At 45.6% G+C, this 16,424-nt stretch overlaps 1 protein-coding gene across 3 annotated transcripts in view; it reads right to left on the bottom strand.

Annotated features, from left to right (window-relative positions):
* Positions 1 to 2,883: 2,883 nt before the first annotated feature.
* The window catches only part of GJC1 (gap junction protein gamma 1), a 43,293-nt gene continuing 29,752 nt past the window's right edge, over positions 2,884 to 16,424 (bottom strand). For 2 of the 3 annotated variants that reach the window (XM_053265865.1, XM_053265866.1), the window contains exon 2: positions 2,884 to 4,460. In XM_053265865.1, coding sequence (XP_053121840.1) covers positions 3,260 to 4,441 — 1,182 coding nt within the window. In that variant the 5' untranslated portion in view covers positions 4,442 to 4,460 and the 3' untranslated portion in view covers positions 2,884 to 3,259. Of the gene's footprint in view, positions 4,461 to 9,416; positions 9,542 to 16,424 lie in introns of those variants that run through there. The other variant, XM_053265867.1, reaches the window with a different exon arrangement.

Genomic DNA, 16,424 nt, shown 5'->3' with positions numbered 1-16,424 from the left:
GGCTGGGCTGTCACACAGTCTCACCTTGCTGCTGGCGCACTTCCACCCGTCATCTCTACTCCTGGCAGGGCGGGCTAGGTGGAGTAGTGCCATGCAGTCCCTCTGCCATTGGGGCCAAGTGCCACCTGCCACACCGTGAAGTACCACCAGTGGCGCTGGTACCACAGTTTGAGAAACACTGGGTTTGAAGTTCTAGAATATGGTTTGTTTCACTGATTAATTCAAATTGACTCTCCCCCCCCATTTCAGATTCATATATGGTGAGTTGCCTTAAGTTGTTTTTTTCAGAAAGGCATGCTGGAATAAATTTTGGAATAAATTCAAGCATGTCAGCTTGACTTCCATACCTTAGAGGAAATCAGAGCATAGGTCTATATACGATGGCCTCATACCACCACACGACAGGGTGGAGAACAGAGCAGCAGGGGCCTGGATTCATCATAAATATTTGTTGAAACTAGCATACACAGTAGGATCAACCTCGCATCTCTATTCTCACTTGCCCTTGCCAAAAAGACATCACCAAAGGCAATAAACACTGCATGCTCTGTTGTCTAATTATAAATCCGAATGCCAAAACCGACTGGTCTCTTGAGCACAATAAAAACAGAACTCCCCCCCGCTGCTCCTCCCGACATCATATTGCTCTGAGTGGGGAGACAGAGAAGGCAATTTAATCAGCACAACCCTTCCATTTAGCAACACTGAAGAGCCCATCAAAGGCGGCTGTGTACATTTGGAGTAATTTTTCACACTTGGGGTGCTTCCAGGCTAGAGGCCCACATACTGCACAGGAAACCACTGATCCAAGCAAGAGGCGCGTGGACTGCTTCGAAGTCACTCTAGAAACTGTAAGGTTAGTCCCCGGCTATCTGAGCAAGGAGGCACCTTTTTAAAGTAGTGATACTCTTAATTAGCAGGGGGAGGACCACTGGCTCTCTCCATCCCCAACACGGCATTCCTCCAGTGTCTGTGTTATGTTTCTTTTTTAGATTGCGAGCCCTTTGGGTACAGGGAGCCATTTTATTTATTTATTTCTATCCAAGTAAACCGCTCTGGGAACTTGTTGAAAAGCGGTATATAAATATTAGTCGTATTTGTTAGCTGTAACAGTGGGACTGCTCCATGGCATCCATTAGGAATGGATCACCAGTGCAATGATGCACTCCTTAGCAGAGGCGTAACTAGGGAAAACGGCGCCTGGGGCAAGCACTGAAATGGCGCCCCCGCCCCCCCAACATACTACATTATACTTAGGTTTTTCCTCACAAGCGCCCGCCGCCGCCGCCAAGCCAGGCCACTGACTGGCCGCCAGGCGCCAGCAAAGCAATGGGGGGGGGCGCGGGTGGCACGGAAGGGACCGCTCGTGGGGGAGGGGGCGCCAAGGCGCTCCCTTGACTGCTGCAGCGCTGCTGCACTGAGCAGGAAACATTTGTATTAACAAAAAATTTAAAAAAAATTGTCATGGCGGCACCCCCCACGTGACCAGAAAATATGGCGCCCGGGGCACATGCCCCCCCTGCCCCCCTATAGTTACACCTCTGCTCCTTAGTAGCCACAGAGCAGTGCTGCTGTCATTAACAGTGCAGGTGGGTTCTAGAGTGCTTTTTCTCTCACTTGGATCAGCAGATCTCTGCATGGTATGGTATGGGAGCCTAGGGGCTTTTAGCTGCTACCTAGTAATTGTTCTTCCTTCCACAGTAAGCTACATATAGAACTGCAGTTGATGTTCCACAATTCAGGAGGCACTGCATCTCTTTGGTACACATATCTCGCTATGTTTTTGATATATTAGTGGCATGATCTAGCCATGTGAGAAGAGGGAGGATAATCCTATCCTATCCTACTGCTTATATACCGCTTTTCAACCGAAATTCTCAAAACGGTTTGCATAGAAAAATAATCTACATGGAAAAATATTACATCTAAAATAAATAAGATAGTTTCTTTATTAGGACAATGCACCTAAGCATGATGTTTTCGCCACAGGTTTACTTTTTAAAAAAATAACGTAAACCATTTGCACGAACATGCTTTTTCATGTAAATGTTATGTTGCAAATATTTTATTTTAATTTTTGACGTAGGAAAAACGTCTTACAGCACTAACTGAAAGCTCAGCCCAAAATAAATAAATAGTGATTCTAAAATGGCATTCACTGGGAAAGGTAATAGGGTAGGTGTGCCAAAGTGTTGATGTCTGGTGACAGGCTTAGCTGCTTGATACATCACAGCCTATTTCAAAACTACAACTCTTCCAAAAAGACACCTACATCTACAGAGGTAGGTGTTCTAGGCAATCCATACCTACAGAGATCAAGCTAGCATTCTGTTCTTTTCAGAAAAAGTCAAATTTTCTGCAGTCTGAAAAGAGATGGGCGACACATGGGGGAAAATATAGGAAAGCAATTATTTGAGGACAACAGCATGCTGCTGCCCCATAATAAGTGAATGAACCAACGGTGGCAATTCCATAGTAAGCATGGAAGCACCTTTGAAAGAGGAATGACAGTGTCAGCTTTGCCTATAGTACACACATGCTTTCCCCCCACTGCCCTGTTAAGGCCTCTGGACTGAAAATGTCAGCAAGTATGCACAGCAAATATTAGCAATGCTGCTTGAAAGCATCCTTAGCTTTACTCCATCTGGGTTGGGTTGGGGTTTTTTATCCCAGTTTTGAGGTTCTGGAATACTCCTCATAACACAAGTTCCTAGAGCATCAGAAGGAAGGGGCACAGCTCACAGCACATACTTTGGCTTGCTTGTTGCTCTGTAACTCTAGGGTTTTTGTTTTCTAAATCATGTAAACCACAAAGGATAAAATCTGCAGGAATATGAAATGTAAAGTGTGTGTGGGGGGGGGCGCTTACAAAAATGACCAATGTTACCTATTTTGTTTGCTTTTAATATAAAAAGTACAACCGGAGAGATTCAATAAACAAATACAAAAAATTGTGCATAATAAAATGTACCATAATACTGTACATACAGTGTAAACCGTTCAATGAGAATGATTTTTTTAAATAAACCTGGGTCTTCTCTCGACCTGGAAGAAACAAGAATAAATCTTCTGCAAACATCAGCATGTGAGCATAAATGCTCCCCCACACCCCAACCTCACTCTTGGCCCTTTTAGAATGTCAATTGGCAGCCATTAACATCCCTGAAGCTAAACAAAGTCAAATATTTATTCAATGCAAGTTCTTATTACCAAAAATTGTAAAGGGGAACAATAGTCATTAAATCCCAGGCGGGCAGCATCAAATCCAGACTGAGGTTTTTCCATCCCCTGATTTGCTACTGCCACTGCTTTTGTTCGAGCTTCCTTTGGGTTTCTTCTCCTTGGAACAGCTAGGGTTGTTCTGGTTATTATAAGCTTGGATGGCAAGGTCTAAGCGTTCTTGAGCTACTTTGATTTCTCTTTGGAGGTTCTCCAAGTCAGTGGGAATGTTCTCTTCATTGCTCCCATATTGCTGTTCTTGAGCAATGTTGGCCTTGTTCTGTTTATAGGCCATTTTGGCATTAGACAGTTCTGTGTACTGGATCTGGTCAGGCTTTACTGCAATATTGTAGCCCGGAGGGGCAGAGGGTGTATTCCAAGTGAATGGATAATTATAGGTCCCAGAATCCTCCAGCTCTTTCCTCTTATGGTTCAGAGTGTCTCGGATAGTACCAAATCCTAAATGAAGCATTTCCCAGATGTTCAGAAGTAAACATAAACAGCTCACACCATACATGATGAGCAGAAAGATGGTTTTCTCTGTGGGCCTTGAAATGAAGCAGTCTATTGTGTGTGGACATGGCTTCCGACTACAAAGAAATTTCGGGCTCACTTCAAACCCGTAGAGAAAATACTGGCCAACAAGGAAGCCAATTTCGAACATAGTCCTGCTCAGGAGCTGTAGTATGTAAATCTTCATGAGCCCATCCTCTCGAATTCGCCTCCTGCCATCATGCTTTGCCTTGGTCGGAGGTGGATTCTCTTTGTTCTCCCGCTCACTCTCCACCTCAATCTCTGGGTACATCATTGGGTCTTCCTCGTGGTCATCCTCCGCCTCTTCTAAACCTCGATGCTGTTTCCAGCGCATTGGGAAAGGCTTGCTTCGGATCTTCCTCTCTGTTTCGCCATGTTCCACCATCCGAGCAATTTTGTGAATAGCATAGCCCAGGTACATCACTGAGGGAGTGGAGACAAGGATGATCTGAAAGACCCAAAACCGCACATGCGAGAGGGGGGCAAAAGCGTCATAGCAAACATTCTCGCAACCTGGCTGTTCCGTATTGCACACAAATTTGCTTTGCTCATCATAATAGATGGATTCCCCTCCTACAGCAGTGAGGACAATGCGGAATACGATTAGTACTGTCAACCAGATCTTCCCAACAAATGTGGAATGGTTATGGATTTCCTCTAATAGACGTGTCAAGAAACTCCAACTCATGGTGGTCAAAAACAGTTATCTGACGATAAAAAGAAGAGGGGAGGGGGAGAGAAGGTGTGAATTGTAGCTTGATATAAACAAAGTAAATCTGTATTAATCACCAGCCACCTTGCAGGGCTGTTCAGAAGTTTCAACCAGAAATGTTACAATTTGTAGGTTAACATGAGCATTGCAAAACAAAACAAAACAAAACCAAATCAAAAACAGAGAGGACTGAAAGGCATGGATGGTTATGATTATTTATGCTTGGACTAAACAATGGCTCCCAATGGGAGTATCATCACTACTGCATCTACACAACCCTTAGTAGGAACGCAGAAGGCCCCACATCTGAAGTCGTATGGGTATGCTTTACAGTGCCTTGGAAGCAGTGAGCATGTCTGTGTAGTAAGGGGGCCACTGATTTTATAAACAAAAAAACAACCAATTGTTCTGTTCTAAAAAATATGTATCCATAAGCATTTTACATCAACATGTGCCTACTGTCATATGTTATCCTGAACTTGCTATGAACAAAGCATGCTTGAATAATTTAACTTTTATCAATTCTACATTTCCACTACAAGCAAAAGAGCAGGGGGGGGGGATACAATATCTTACTGCAAAATGTAAAGCCTGTTTTCTCCACAAAGGAAAGAAAGATGGTTACCAAATGGTATTTTGAAACACACTGCTGCTGTGTTTCATGACATTTACTTATTTTAAAGATCTGTACTCTGCCTTTCAAACCCATGGTTTTACAAGGCAGATTACAGCCAGATAAAGGTAAAAATACATTAATGGATCACAATCAATACAATCTGTCACTTTAAGTTCTTAAAGCATACATAAATAAGGCAAAAAATAAGTGGATCTGGATGCTTGTGTTGTGTGTGCATGTTTAAATTTAATAATATAGACTAACACAGACAGCATTTACAAATTGATGACAAGTTTTGTCTCTTTTTTCCTTCCCTTCTCGGAACAGATGTGAAAAGTGTTATCAACCATATTTAGCCGAATCAAAGACGACTCTGAATTTAAGATAACCCCCCTAAAAAGTACAGGTTAAATACAGATTATACCAGCATTTACTTAAAAGAAAATGACTGAATTTAAGATGACTCCCTGATTTCTAATATCAAAGAACTTGGGGGGGAACCTAGTCTTGGATTCAGGTAAATATAATATATGGATTTGACATTCTAGTGTAACATTTTTTAAAAAACAAAAAAAAGAACAACTTTGCTGGGTTAGACCAAAGATCCATCTAGGTCAATTTTTATTTTATTTCCAACAGTGGCTAGCCAAAAGTCTCCAGGTGCTCACAAGCAGGGCATGAATATGTAAGCCTAATCAGATTTAAAATGCAATTAGGGTCAAACGACGCATTACTATAAAAGCATAATTTGACACATTAGCACCAATGGAAATGATTTCTCCAAGGAAAATAGCACATGCAGGGTGTGTGCAATCTGTATCGAGGTGGAGGCAGGATATATGGCCCTTCTACCCTACAGTTCTCAGGACAGCTTTTCCTCCTACCTCAGGCAAATGAAGGGGATGGAATCTGGGTAGGGCATACTCATCCTACCCAATCGCCACCTTGCACATGATCATGCTCCCCTCTTCCTACCTTGATGCTTGCAAGCACACAACTGTCGGGAGTACAACCAGGCTGGACGCTTCTCCTACTCTGCCGGCGGTCGTGTGAATGAGCCTAATGTGTTTGATAGCAATCTCTCACCTCAGGAGTGTCGACCTTAAGAATACTTTTGTTTCATATATATTAATATTTTTGTCACATACCCTTGCTAACTTGGCAAAGCGGCCCCTTTTAACGTGGTGATTCTCTTTATTTAGCAGGGGGAGAGTAACTGGCCCTATCACTGGCCAATGGCTGTAATAAAAACTGATTGATTGAACTGGCCCTATCCACCCCCAGCACAGGACCTCCAGTGACTGTTGCTGGTGTCTGTCTTCTGTTTCTTTTTAGATTGTGAGCCCTTTGGGGACAGGGATCCATCTTATTTATTTGTTATTTCTTTGCGGGCTTGGTTCCAATACAGAGGGGGAAACCCTAATTGTGTGAGGAGTGGTCTCTGAAATATCTCACAGACTTTGGGGTAAATCAGGCCAATATGTGAACACCCACCCACCCTCCCAAAGCGCTTTCCCAGACAGCAGGTTTTACCGTGGGTTTTCTGCGAGGCTTTACTGTGAGTTCAAAGTTGCCAAAAAAACCCAACACAAAAAGGGGATTTTTTTTTTTAACCCCAGATATAAACCAGGCTACACTCTAATGCCCAATGAAAAGCCCGAATTGTGTGTGAAGTGCTCCCTGATAACTCGTAGGGACTTCGCGGTAAATTTGACCAATATGTAAACACACACCCTCCATTCTGGAGGAGATGCAGACGAAAAGCTGGGTGTGAAAAACTTCAAAGTAAAGCCGCAGTAAAGTCACCGCCTGAAAAAGCTCCAGGAGGACAGAGCAAGATGTGCAAGGGTTCCTGGTGCATCCATGCAGACCCTCCTCACAAGACGTACTTCATTAGTTAGGATTTCAGCCTATGTTCTTAAAATCATCCGTTTTTATCCACTTGGAATGTTGCCTCCTCCTGCTATCTACCCCAAACATCTAGTATTCAGGGCGATTCAACTTAGCTTGTTATCATAACTAAGTGTGGCAAGAGCCAGTGTGGGTCGGCAGCAGTGTTGGACATGCACAAGGCAGACTTGGCTTCAAACCCCACCCAGCTATGATACTCACTGTGTGATTTTGAGCCAGTGGCACTCTCTCTTGGCCTAGTCTCCCTCACACGGTTGTTATGAAGATAAAATGGGCAGGGGAAACCATAATATAGTATATAAATAAAAGCTACTGCTATCTCTGGCCAATCCTTTCAAAAAAATCAATTTATCAAATAAGAAAAAACATCACGTCAGAATTAGGCCACAGGCAATCCAAACATAGCCATATACAAGCTAATCTTCTCCCTTCTTAGGTCCTTATCTTCCACAGATTCCAGTTCCTTCAGAATGTGGAGAAAGTCAAATGACCTTCTTAAAAGAAGACATAAATATCTTGAAGGAGCAAACTCACATGCCTTATTAGGAAAAAAGGTTATATTTGTGACAGAAAAAACACTTCCTGCTTTTAAGATGCTTTCAGCAGTAGAACAAGCTGCCTAGGGAAGCTTATAAAATCTCCATCCTTTGGGGCTTCCCCGAAAAGGCCCCAAGTTCCCCTGACAATTTAAGGCATTCCCACACATGAGGCTTAAACTGTCTTTTCCTTAAAAAGATCTGTACTGTAACATCTGCAATAGTGAGGATTTACATTAGTTACATTCACATCATGTGGCCACAAATAACACATAAGATGCTCCACACACAGTGCCTTAAACAATTGCGTTTGTGCATGTATCTGTGCATGCCTCATGTGAAAAGGGCCTCAGCCATTCAGATCAGAAACCTCTCCCATCCTCTTTTGGTGGGTGGCGATTTCCAAACCTCTGGGTGGATGGTGATTTCACACTTTTACACAAGGAGGCTGTTCTAATGCACAACCTAACCCAGGCTAGGGAAGCCCAGCCCGGGTTAGGCTGTGCATGAAAACTTTCAGGATCGAGCCTGATCCTGGCAGGGCTGCGCCACCTACCATGGCTTTGTTGCCTGGCTTCTAGTTGGGGTTAAGGGAGTGATCCATTAACCTGGGCTTTGTGGTTGTGTGTCTCCTTAGGCTGCATGCAGCCCGAGGAGACACCAAGATGGGTGCCTGGAGAGACCGTCCCCTGAATCCCCCAATGCACTGTGCTCAGTGCATTGTGGGATACCTGGAGGCCGGGACGTGTTGTCCTGGCCTCCAGAGCTCCACGCTGCATGGCACAGTGTTGCTTGTCAGTGTTGCTTGTCTGTCCGTGCTCCCAGCAACATACAAGGAATTGACTGGGTGGGAAGGTAAGGTTTTGCAGCCTTCCCCCGCTCAAACAGTCTTGTGTATACCCTCAAGGAGTTGCAGACTCAGTGAAACTATAGTGACACTTCTAGCCCACCATTAAATGGGATGGGCAACCAATGCAAAGAAAAGGCACAGAATACCATGGAGGTTTGGAGGATAGTATGGATCCTCCATTCTGCTCCTGGTCCACATATGGTGGTGTTCCAAGTGGAAAGATGTGACAGTGTGTGTGTAGCAGATTACAAGCCTTTGTCTCAGAGCAAGTGCATGTGAGGGGAAGAAAAATGCTGAATCATCTTCTCTATGCTTCCCTAGCATGGCTTTCCCCTAAACTTTCCTGTATCTCAGGTAGTTTCAAAAATGGTTCCACCACCACCCCTCCCTGGGCTTGGGGTGGATATCCCAGGAAAACTCTCCTTTTGCTATGGGAAAAATACTCAAAAATTCTCCACGTGCAAGCCTACATGTGGTGAGAAAACTGGTAGATTGCTGACTTTGTGAGGCATGTGTGCACCAGAATGTACCCCCACTTCCAGCCCTCACTTTCCTGAGTAAAAAATCCACTCCAAGAGGTAAAATGCAAAGAACAAAAAGAAAAAAAAACTTTATTCAAATGCTACAGACTGCTTCGGTCTGAGGCTCCCTCAGCTTTTATTTACTCAGTGGTTACAAGAATACTCCAAAAAGCACCCCAGCTGTAAGGAACAGGGATGTAGGAAAATACATAAGCACCTTTAAAAGCTTACAGAGTCTTTTGCAATACCCTGGATGGATTGGCGCAGGCTAGCGTTTCTTAGCTTACTTACGTTACAGGTAAACAATCCTAGAACAGTTTCAGGGATATACAAAACACACACTTTCCTAGTCTTGAACTCACTAAATCCTGGATGAGAATTCCAGTTTCCTGCCCTCCTGTCTTTCAAGGAGCTGCAGAGGTTCTTCCAAGAGACAAATCTCCAGGTTAGCTTTTGACCATGAAGGAGCAGAACTCCATTGCTCCTCACTAAGCCTTTCCACCCATGCTTCTCTTACCTCCAGCCTAGCTTCTTCTCACAGAGGAACCTTCTCTTCCTCCTCATGGTTCTCTAGGTCCCATCCACCTGGTGTGCTGATTGGTTGAGCCCTGGAGTACACCAGGCTGTCAGTCAGGACAGGGTTCACTTCTGGTGAGGGCTGGCTGGTCACTACGGTGTATAACTCTTGTCCCCCACCCCCCTGTATTTATATATATATACACACACACAAGGCAGAGATTCAGTCTGTGCACTGCCACCAAGTTCTGGCCACAGGAAGGAACAACACAAACAGGTCACACCAGTCAAAGAAGCCTCCTTGCACTAGTAGGCCAGAGCAAGCCAGGCGATATTTCCTAATTCAGAAAAGCTTTTGGGCCAGGCTTGCTCACTGGCCTAAGGAACTATAATACCCATGTTTATGACCTGAAGACTACCTTCCTCCTCCTTTGCCTTGCTCCATCAACAGCAAAGGAGGCAGGGTTGACAAGAGTACAACCTCACCCATGTTTGTCATTTCTGCCCATATGGCACAACGTGCTTCCATCATCCCTCCTCCATGTGCAGCAATCCATTCACCTTGGGCTAAAAATCCCACTGATGTTGCATGACACTGGACAGATTCTGTAGCCCAAAGTGGATAGGGTTACTTTGGGAGACATCTATGGATCTCTACCCACGCCATGTCAACAGGCTGGATGGAGGTAAAGCTGTGTCTTGAGCCAATATAGTTTTGGCAGTAGGCTTATCAATCTTCCTTTGACAAGAAGCAAGCAAAGAAAAATGCAAGAAGTTGGCAAATAACAGATCTTCCTCCCTTCACAAACAAACAAAATGGAACACAAAATAGTCTTCTCACTTATTTTCAGAGTCAAAATACTGAAGACAGGCCACAGAAAAGAAAATGGAATTGCTCCACCATAACAGTTTTATTATAGCAATACTAATGTTGTTAATTGTGCTTGAAATGAGCCTTCTAATGTAAACTGTGACAATTTGGTCTTTAACATGTACTTTGACGGACATTAGATAAGAGTCTCAACATTTTACATCTGCTGTTTTAGGAATGCCTTGACTCAATTATCTTCCAACACTTGTGGCAAAGATTTACAGACGCTGGCTCTTTCCCTAGCTGGTGGGGGAAGGACAAGGGTGCCCCATGAGTCCTCCCATCTGGCTGCTCTATGAGGTAGGAGTTCTAATCTTCCGGTAACCCCTCTTTTGTCTCTGACATGACCGTTGCTGTCGGCATGCAAAGGTGAGTTTGGCCATAGCCCTACTGCCCCGCTCTTTCTGATCCCAGTGCTCTGTGCAGTTAGCTAATGAGGGCAGCTCTTGTCTAGAACCCCTTCCAGGGAGGCCTGTGTGTTTGTTATGCAGACTTTCTACAGTCATCCCTCGCCAACCACGTTTTTACCTACCGCGGTTTTGAGCATATGCAAATGGGAAATCGGGACAGGTTTTGCCAACCGTGACCCGAGTATCCACGCTTGGTAAGGTTTTTTAGGGATTGGGGGGCGGGGTGTCCAGCGGTTTGATCTGCTCATTCCTCTCGGTGACCCTTGCGGACTTTGCTGTCCCTTGCCAATTTAAAATGCCTTTGAGCGATTGGGGGGGGGGAGGTGTTTTTTTAAAAAAAAAATTCCAGAGGTTTGACTGCTCATTCTTCTTGGTGGCTCTTGGCGATATTACAGGATTTAAAAATCAACTTTTTGGTATTTTTTCCTTTATGTTTAGGTCTTTTTGTGGTCACAGTTCCCCTAACCCCCTGTTTCCCATAGACTTTAATACCTCACCAACTGCGAATTTGCCAACGGCGAGGTTTTGCCAGAATGGAACCCTGGGGGTTGGCAAGGGATGACTGTACTACTACTACTACTACTGATATTTATATACCACTCTTCAACCAAAGTTCTCTAAGCAGTTTACATAGAAAAATAAATAATACACAAATAAGGTGGTCCCCTGTCCCTCACAATCTAAAAAGAAACATAAGGTGGTAGACACCCGCAACAGCCACTGGAGAGATGCTGTGCTGGGGTTGGATAGGGCCAGTTGCTCTTCCCCTGCTAAATATAAGAGAATCACCACTTTAAAAGGTTTCTCATTGCTCAGTTAGCAGAGATAACTTCTTCTTCTCCCATGGGAACATACATGAGCACAGGATGCTGCCTTATATGGAGTCAGACCATTGGTCCACCTAGTTCAGTATCATCGACACTGACCAAGAGTGGCTCTTCAGGTTTTCGGGCAAGGGGGTTTCCCAGTTGTACCTGGAGATGGTAGGGATTGAACGTGGGGACTGAGACTGACCTACCTTCTGCATGGAAGGCACATGTTCTATTACTAAAGTGCAGCCCAATTCCCAAATAATACTTAGTAGGCTTGTGCCCGAAACGTTTCGGGTGTCGGGGCAGATTCGGCACCGGCGGGGGTAGGGCTTTAAGGGCGGGGGAGAGTGTACTCACCCCCCCGCCGCGTTTCCCCCGCCGGCGCTCTCCGAATTTGAAGCCCCTCGGGGTGGCAGAGTTCCTCCTTGCCGCCCCGTTTGCCCCGTCGGCCGGAAGTGGCCGGAGGTTCCGAGCGCGCATGCGTGCGCCCGCCCGCCCACTGTGCAGATAGATAGATAGCTCATGGCTCATCCTTCCTTCTCTTTTTAAAGGGTGATTATTAACTCTGTGTATGTGTGTGTGTATGTCTGTGTTGTAAGGGAGCTTGAACTCCCGTGTGAAGAGATTCCTGGATGCTTCGAGTCCTAGGACTTTTGCAGCCTACATTACAGTCACTCATGGAGTACGTGTGCGGTGTGTGCACACGAGCTGTGGTGTCCCTGTCTCTGGCAGGTTGTGTGTTGTGCATGTGGTGTGGTGGCATCAAAGCAGCATCTCCCCATTGACAAGTGTCAGTTGGCTCCGTGGTTAATATGAGGCAGCATAATTGCTGCTCCAAGATTTGGCGTGTGTCAAAAGGGTTGCCACGGATGCTGGGGAGTAACTGGCCGAGGGGCTATGTTATTGGTGGTTTGAACTGCTGTTGCTTCCATCTTAACGTTGCTGCTGAGAGTACACAGGATCCCCACTAAGAGGCAGTGGTCAACAAGATGAGCAGTGTTACGGAGCCACTGTGTACTTTGTTGGGGCTGCTGTGGAGTCGTAAGGCAGTCTCGATGCAGTAGAGAGCGTGTGGTTGTGCGTGTGGTTGTGGTCCCATTCACAACAATGGGAGAAACGGTGGCAGCGCTGCTTGTGCAACCGCACTGTTCTCTCTACAGTGCCGGGGCTGCCTTATGAGGCCATCTGTGTGGCCTGGGTCATGTGTGGCGGCCTCCAAAATGGCCACTGCCAACACAAAGAGACCCCAAACAGGCCAAACACAGACTAAAGCGACCCAAATTGGAAAGGCCGGAGACCGGGGAAAGGCCAGTGCGAGGAGGGGGAACAACTGGAGACACCGCTCCTGTGGCAGTGCCTCCCAGAGGTGGCGAGTTGTTTAAAAAAATCTTTTTTTGTTAGAAACCCCCGGACTGGTTCGAATTCGAGCTGAACGGGGGGAGGGGGGGGAGTATGTTCGAGGGGCAAAACTGAACATACCTGGTTCTGTTTGAGTCTGGTTTCATGCACACCCCTACTACACCACTGTAACCACTCACCAGTGTAGCTGGGACGATAAGATTGCTCTGCCCATCACTTAGCCACTATCGTATATCAAAGGAGTGCTCCAACGTCTTTCCATATATCCAGACCTCAGACTGAGGCAGTGGCCAGTGCCTCACACAGCAGACTTCACTGTGAGTTTATTGAGAATGCGAAATTGTCCCAAAAAAACCAAAGCAAAAAGTGGATTTTTAAAATCCCGATATAAAATGGGCTACATGCTAAAGCACATTGAAAAACTCAAATTGTGTATGAAGTGCTCCCCAATAGCCTGCAGGCTCTTCAGGGTAAATTTGGCTGATATGTGAATGCACCCCTCCATTCTGGAGGAGATGCGAACTAAAAGCCGGGTGTGAAAAACTTCCTGGGTGAGAGTGGGGACGGGCACAGAGAAGAGCATGACCGGGGGGGGGGAGGGATCTGAATACCCAGTAGGGGTGTGCTCAAACCGTGCTTTGCGCACCGGTTTGGTGCGGGGAGCGGAAGCTTTAAGAAAGAGGGGAGCAGGTCCTTACCTGCTCTCCACTGCACAATGCAGCTTCCTGCTGGGGTGGCACTTGGCCCCCAAATCCCCACAATGGCACCAGCACACACATGGCATGTGGGAATTCCATGTGCACTCTGGTGCCGTGCAAGAAATGCTCTGATGTCATGTGCACTCTGGTGCCCTTCCCATGCCGAACCGGTGCAAGCACACTCCTAATACCCAGCCCTAAACTGCCTCTTCCTTCTACCTGTCTGAATGGAATTCCTTCCAATATTTGGAGGGCTGCAGCTGCTTCACAAGACATGAACCTCATGTATGCTCCAGGCGAGGCAAATTGTGCTCCAGTTTCTCTGCCAGTTTGTGCAGAAATTGCCACCTGCCTGTGACTCACCTGGGAGATGTCCTTGCTCTTTCCCCGAGTCTTATACTGGCAAAGATTATTTGTTGTTCTTAGAATTCACCGCTGCTGTAATGGAGATGGTTTGCCCTCTGGGCAGCAACCCTTTCACTTCTGAGGTTTGTACTAGAGTATTAAACATTATGCTGACAGTAATAGAGCACTTGTGGGTCATACTTGGGTTACAGGCAGGGCCTGTGGGCAGCCATACCCATATCCCTAATCTGAGAGTGTGTTCTTAAAATCAGGTTTCCTGAAGTCAGTTGCTGGGGATGGAACCAGAGTTAGTTTTCCTGCTTAAAGAAGATGTCAATGGAGAGGGCTAGGATGGGAAGAGAGCTGGTCTTGTGGTAGCAAGCATGACTTGTCCCCTTAAGCTAAGCAGGATCTGCCCTGGTTGCATACAAAAGGGAGACTAGAAGTGTGAGCACTGCAAGATATTCCCCTCAGGGGATGAAGCCGCTCTGGGAAGAGCATCTAGGCTTCAAGTTCCTTCCCTGGCATCTCCAAGATAGCACTGAGAGAGATTCCTGCCTGCAACCTTGGAGAAGCTGCTGCCAATCTGTGAAGCCAATACTGAGCTAGACTGAGCTATGGTCTGACTCAGTGTAAGGCAGCTTCCTATGTTCCTAGGTTGGACTCCTCTCTTTGACATTTTAACGCCTCCCTCTGACATAATCCGCACATGTCAGGGACTGCTCTCCCTGACATATACAGAGTAGTGTCCCCCTCCCCACCATGAGGGGGCATTCAAAGATGACACAATCTGAAGTGGTATATTTCTGGATAAGCCTGACAACTCCTGTTAGTTGGCACCACACAAATAGCGTAAAGGGATCTGAGATTCAGAATTCAAATCACAACTCCATTATCGTATTATTGGGTCTGCTGGGTTGTGATTTGAACTTCTGTTAATTGTACAGGTTCTCCCTTCGAATGCCTCTGTCCTTACTTCTTCTCTGGGGACTGTGACCTCTGAACAGCAGGGCTGCAAAAACATTTGTAAAAGGCATGCAGCTGAGCCAGCAATCAGCTACAAATGGAAGAATGTGCCATGTACTCTGCCTTCCCCGTTTCCTCTGAAAAGCTTTGCTGTTCTCAGTGGTGCTGTGAATGTATGGCAACTATATTTATTTGCTTGTTTTACTGTATTTATAAACTGTCTAACCCCTAAATCTCAAGGTGCTGTACGTAATTAATTGCTGTACACAATTAAAACAATAAACACAACTGAATAAAACCATTAAAACAATTTAAAAATCATAACATTTAAAAAACAGTTTTCATAAAAACGTTTTTAAAATAGTTTTAGCAGAAGGCCTGAGAAAATAGGTGCAACTATTTGAGACCCTGGGTTAGAGCGGTATAAAAATGCACGAAATAAATACATAAATAAACAAACAAACTTAAGTGATTTTTGAAAGGCAGGCAGAGATGGAGAAGCTCTTATATTGACAGGGAGCCCATTCCAAAGCCCTGGGGCAGCCACAGAGAAGGCCCGGTCTCACACAGCCACAAAAGAAGACTGTGGCTGCCATAACCAAACCTCCCCATGTGATCTCAGGAAGCGGCAGGGTTGATGACAAAGAAGGTGCTCTCTTAATACCCTGGACGAAGCCAATAAGGGCTTTATAAGTAATAAACAGCAATTTGCATTTTGCTCAGAAACCTATTGGCAGCCAGTGCAGTAGTTCTTTTAAAACTGGTGTTATATGGTCTTTTTGGAACACCCCAAAGACCAATTTGGCTGCGGCGTTCTGCACCAATTGCAGTTTCCGAACTACATACAAAGGCAGCCCCACGTAGAGCACATTACAGAAGTCTAGCCTGGAAGTTACTAGCGTATGTGCCACTGTTTTGAGGTCATTTGTCTTCAGAAATGGGCGTAGCTTGTGTATCAGCCAAAGATGATGGCAAGCACTCCTGGGTGTTTTTCACATAGGGCTTTTAAAGCCCTTTCGCTCGCAACTCCTCCAGAATGGAGCGTGTGTGTTTAGGCAGATTTTTACATCCGTTTTTTGGGCAACTTTAAACTCGCAGCAAAGCCTCTCATTAAAACTGTGGTAACGCCTACTGTCTGGGAAAGCTCCAGGAGTTGTATCCTCACTGCAGCCCAGAATGATGGAGAGATAGTAATGACAGCCATTCCCTTTTGTGTTGTCCCCCATTTGTAGGTAGAAGTAAACAATTCAAGAGAACAATCACAAGTCGAACCTCTGACACAACCGCAGGGTAGCCTTTGCTGGAAGGAAGCAGGGCATTCGTCTCAGCTACTTGTAAAATGGGCAGAAGAGCAAGCCACTGCGTGGTGTAGTAGTTAGAGTGCTGGACTAGGACCGGGGAGACCCGAGTTCAAATCCCCATTCAGCCATGAGACTAGCTGGGTGACTCTGGGCCATCACTTCTCTCTCAGCCTAACCTACTTCACAGGGTTGTTGTGAGGAGAAACCTAAGTATGTAGTACACCGCTCTGGGCTCCTTGGAGGAAGA

The sequence above is a fragment of the Hemicordylus capensis genome, chromosome 6, assembly GCF_027244095.1.
Source record: "Hemicordylus capensis ecotype Gifberg chromosome 6, rHemCap1.1.pri, whole genome shotgun sequence".
Classification (NCBI taxonomy): Eukaryota; Metazoa; Chordata; class Lepidosauria; order Squamata; family Cordylidae; genus Hemicordylus; species Hemicordylus capensis.
This window is presented reverse-complemented; position numbering and strand designations above follow the sequence as displayed.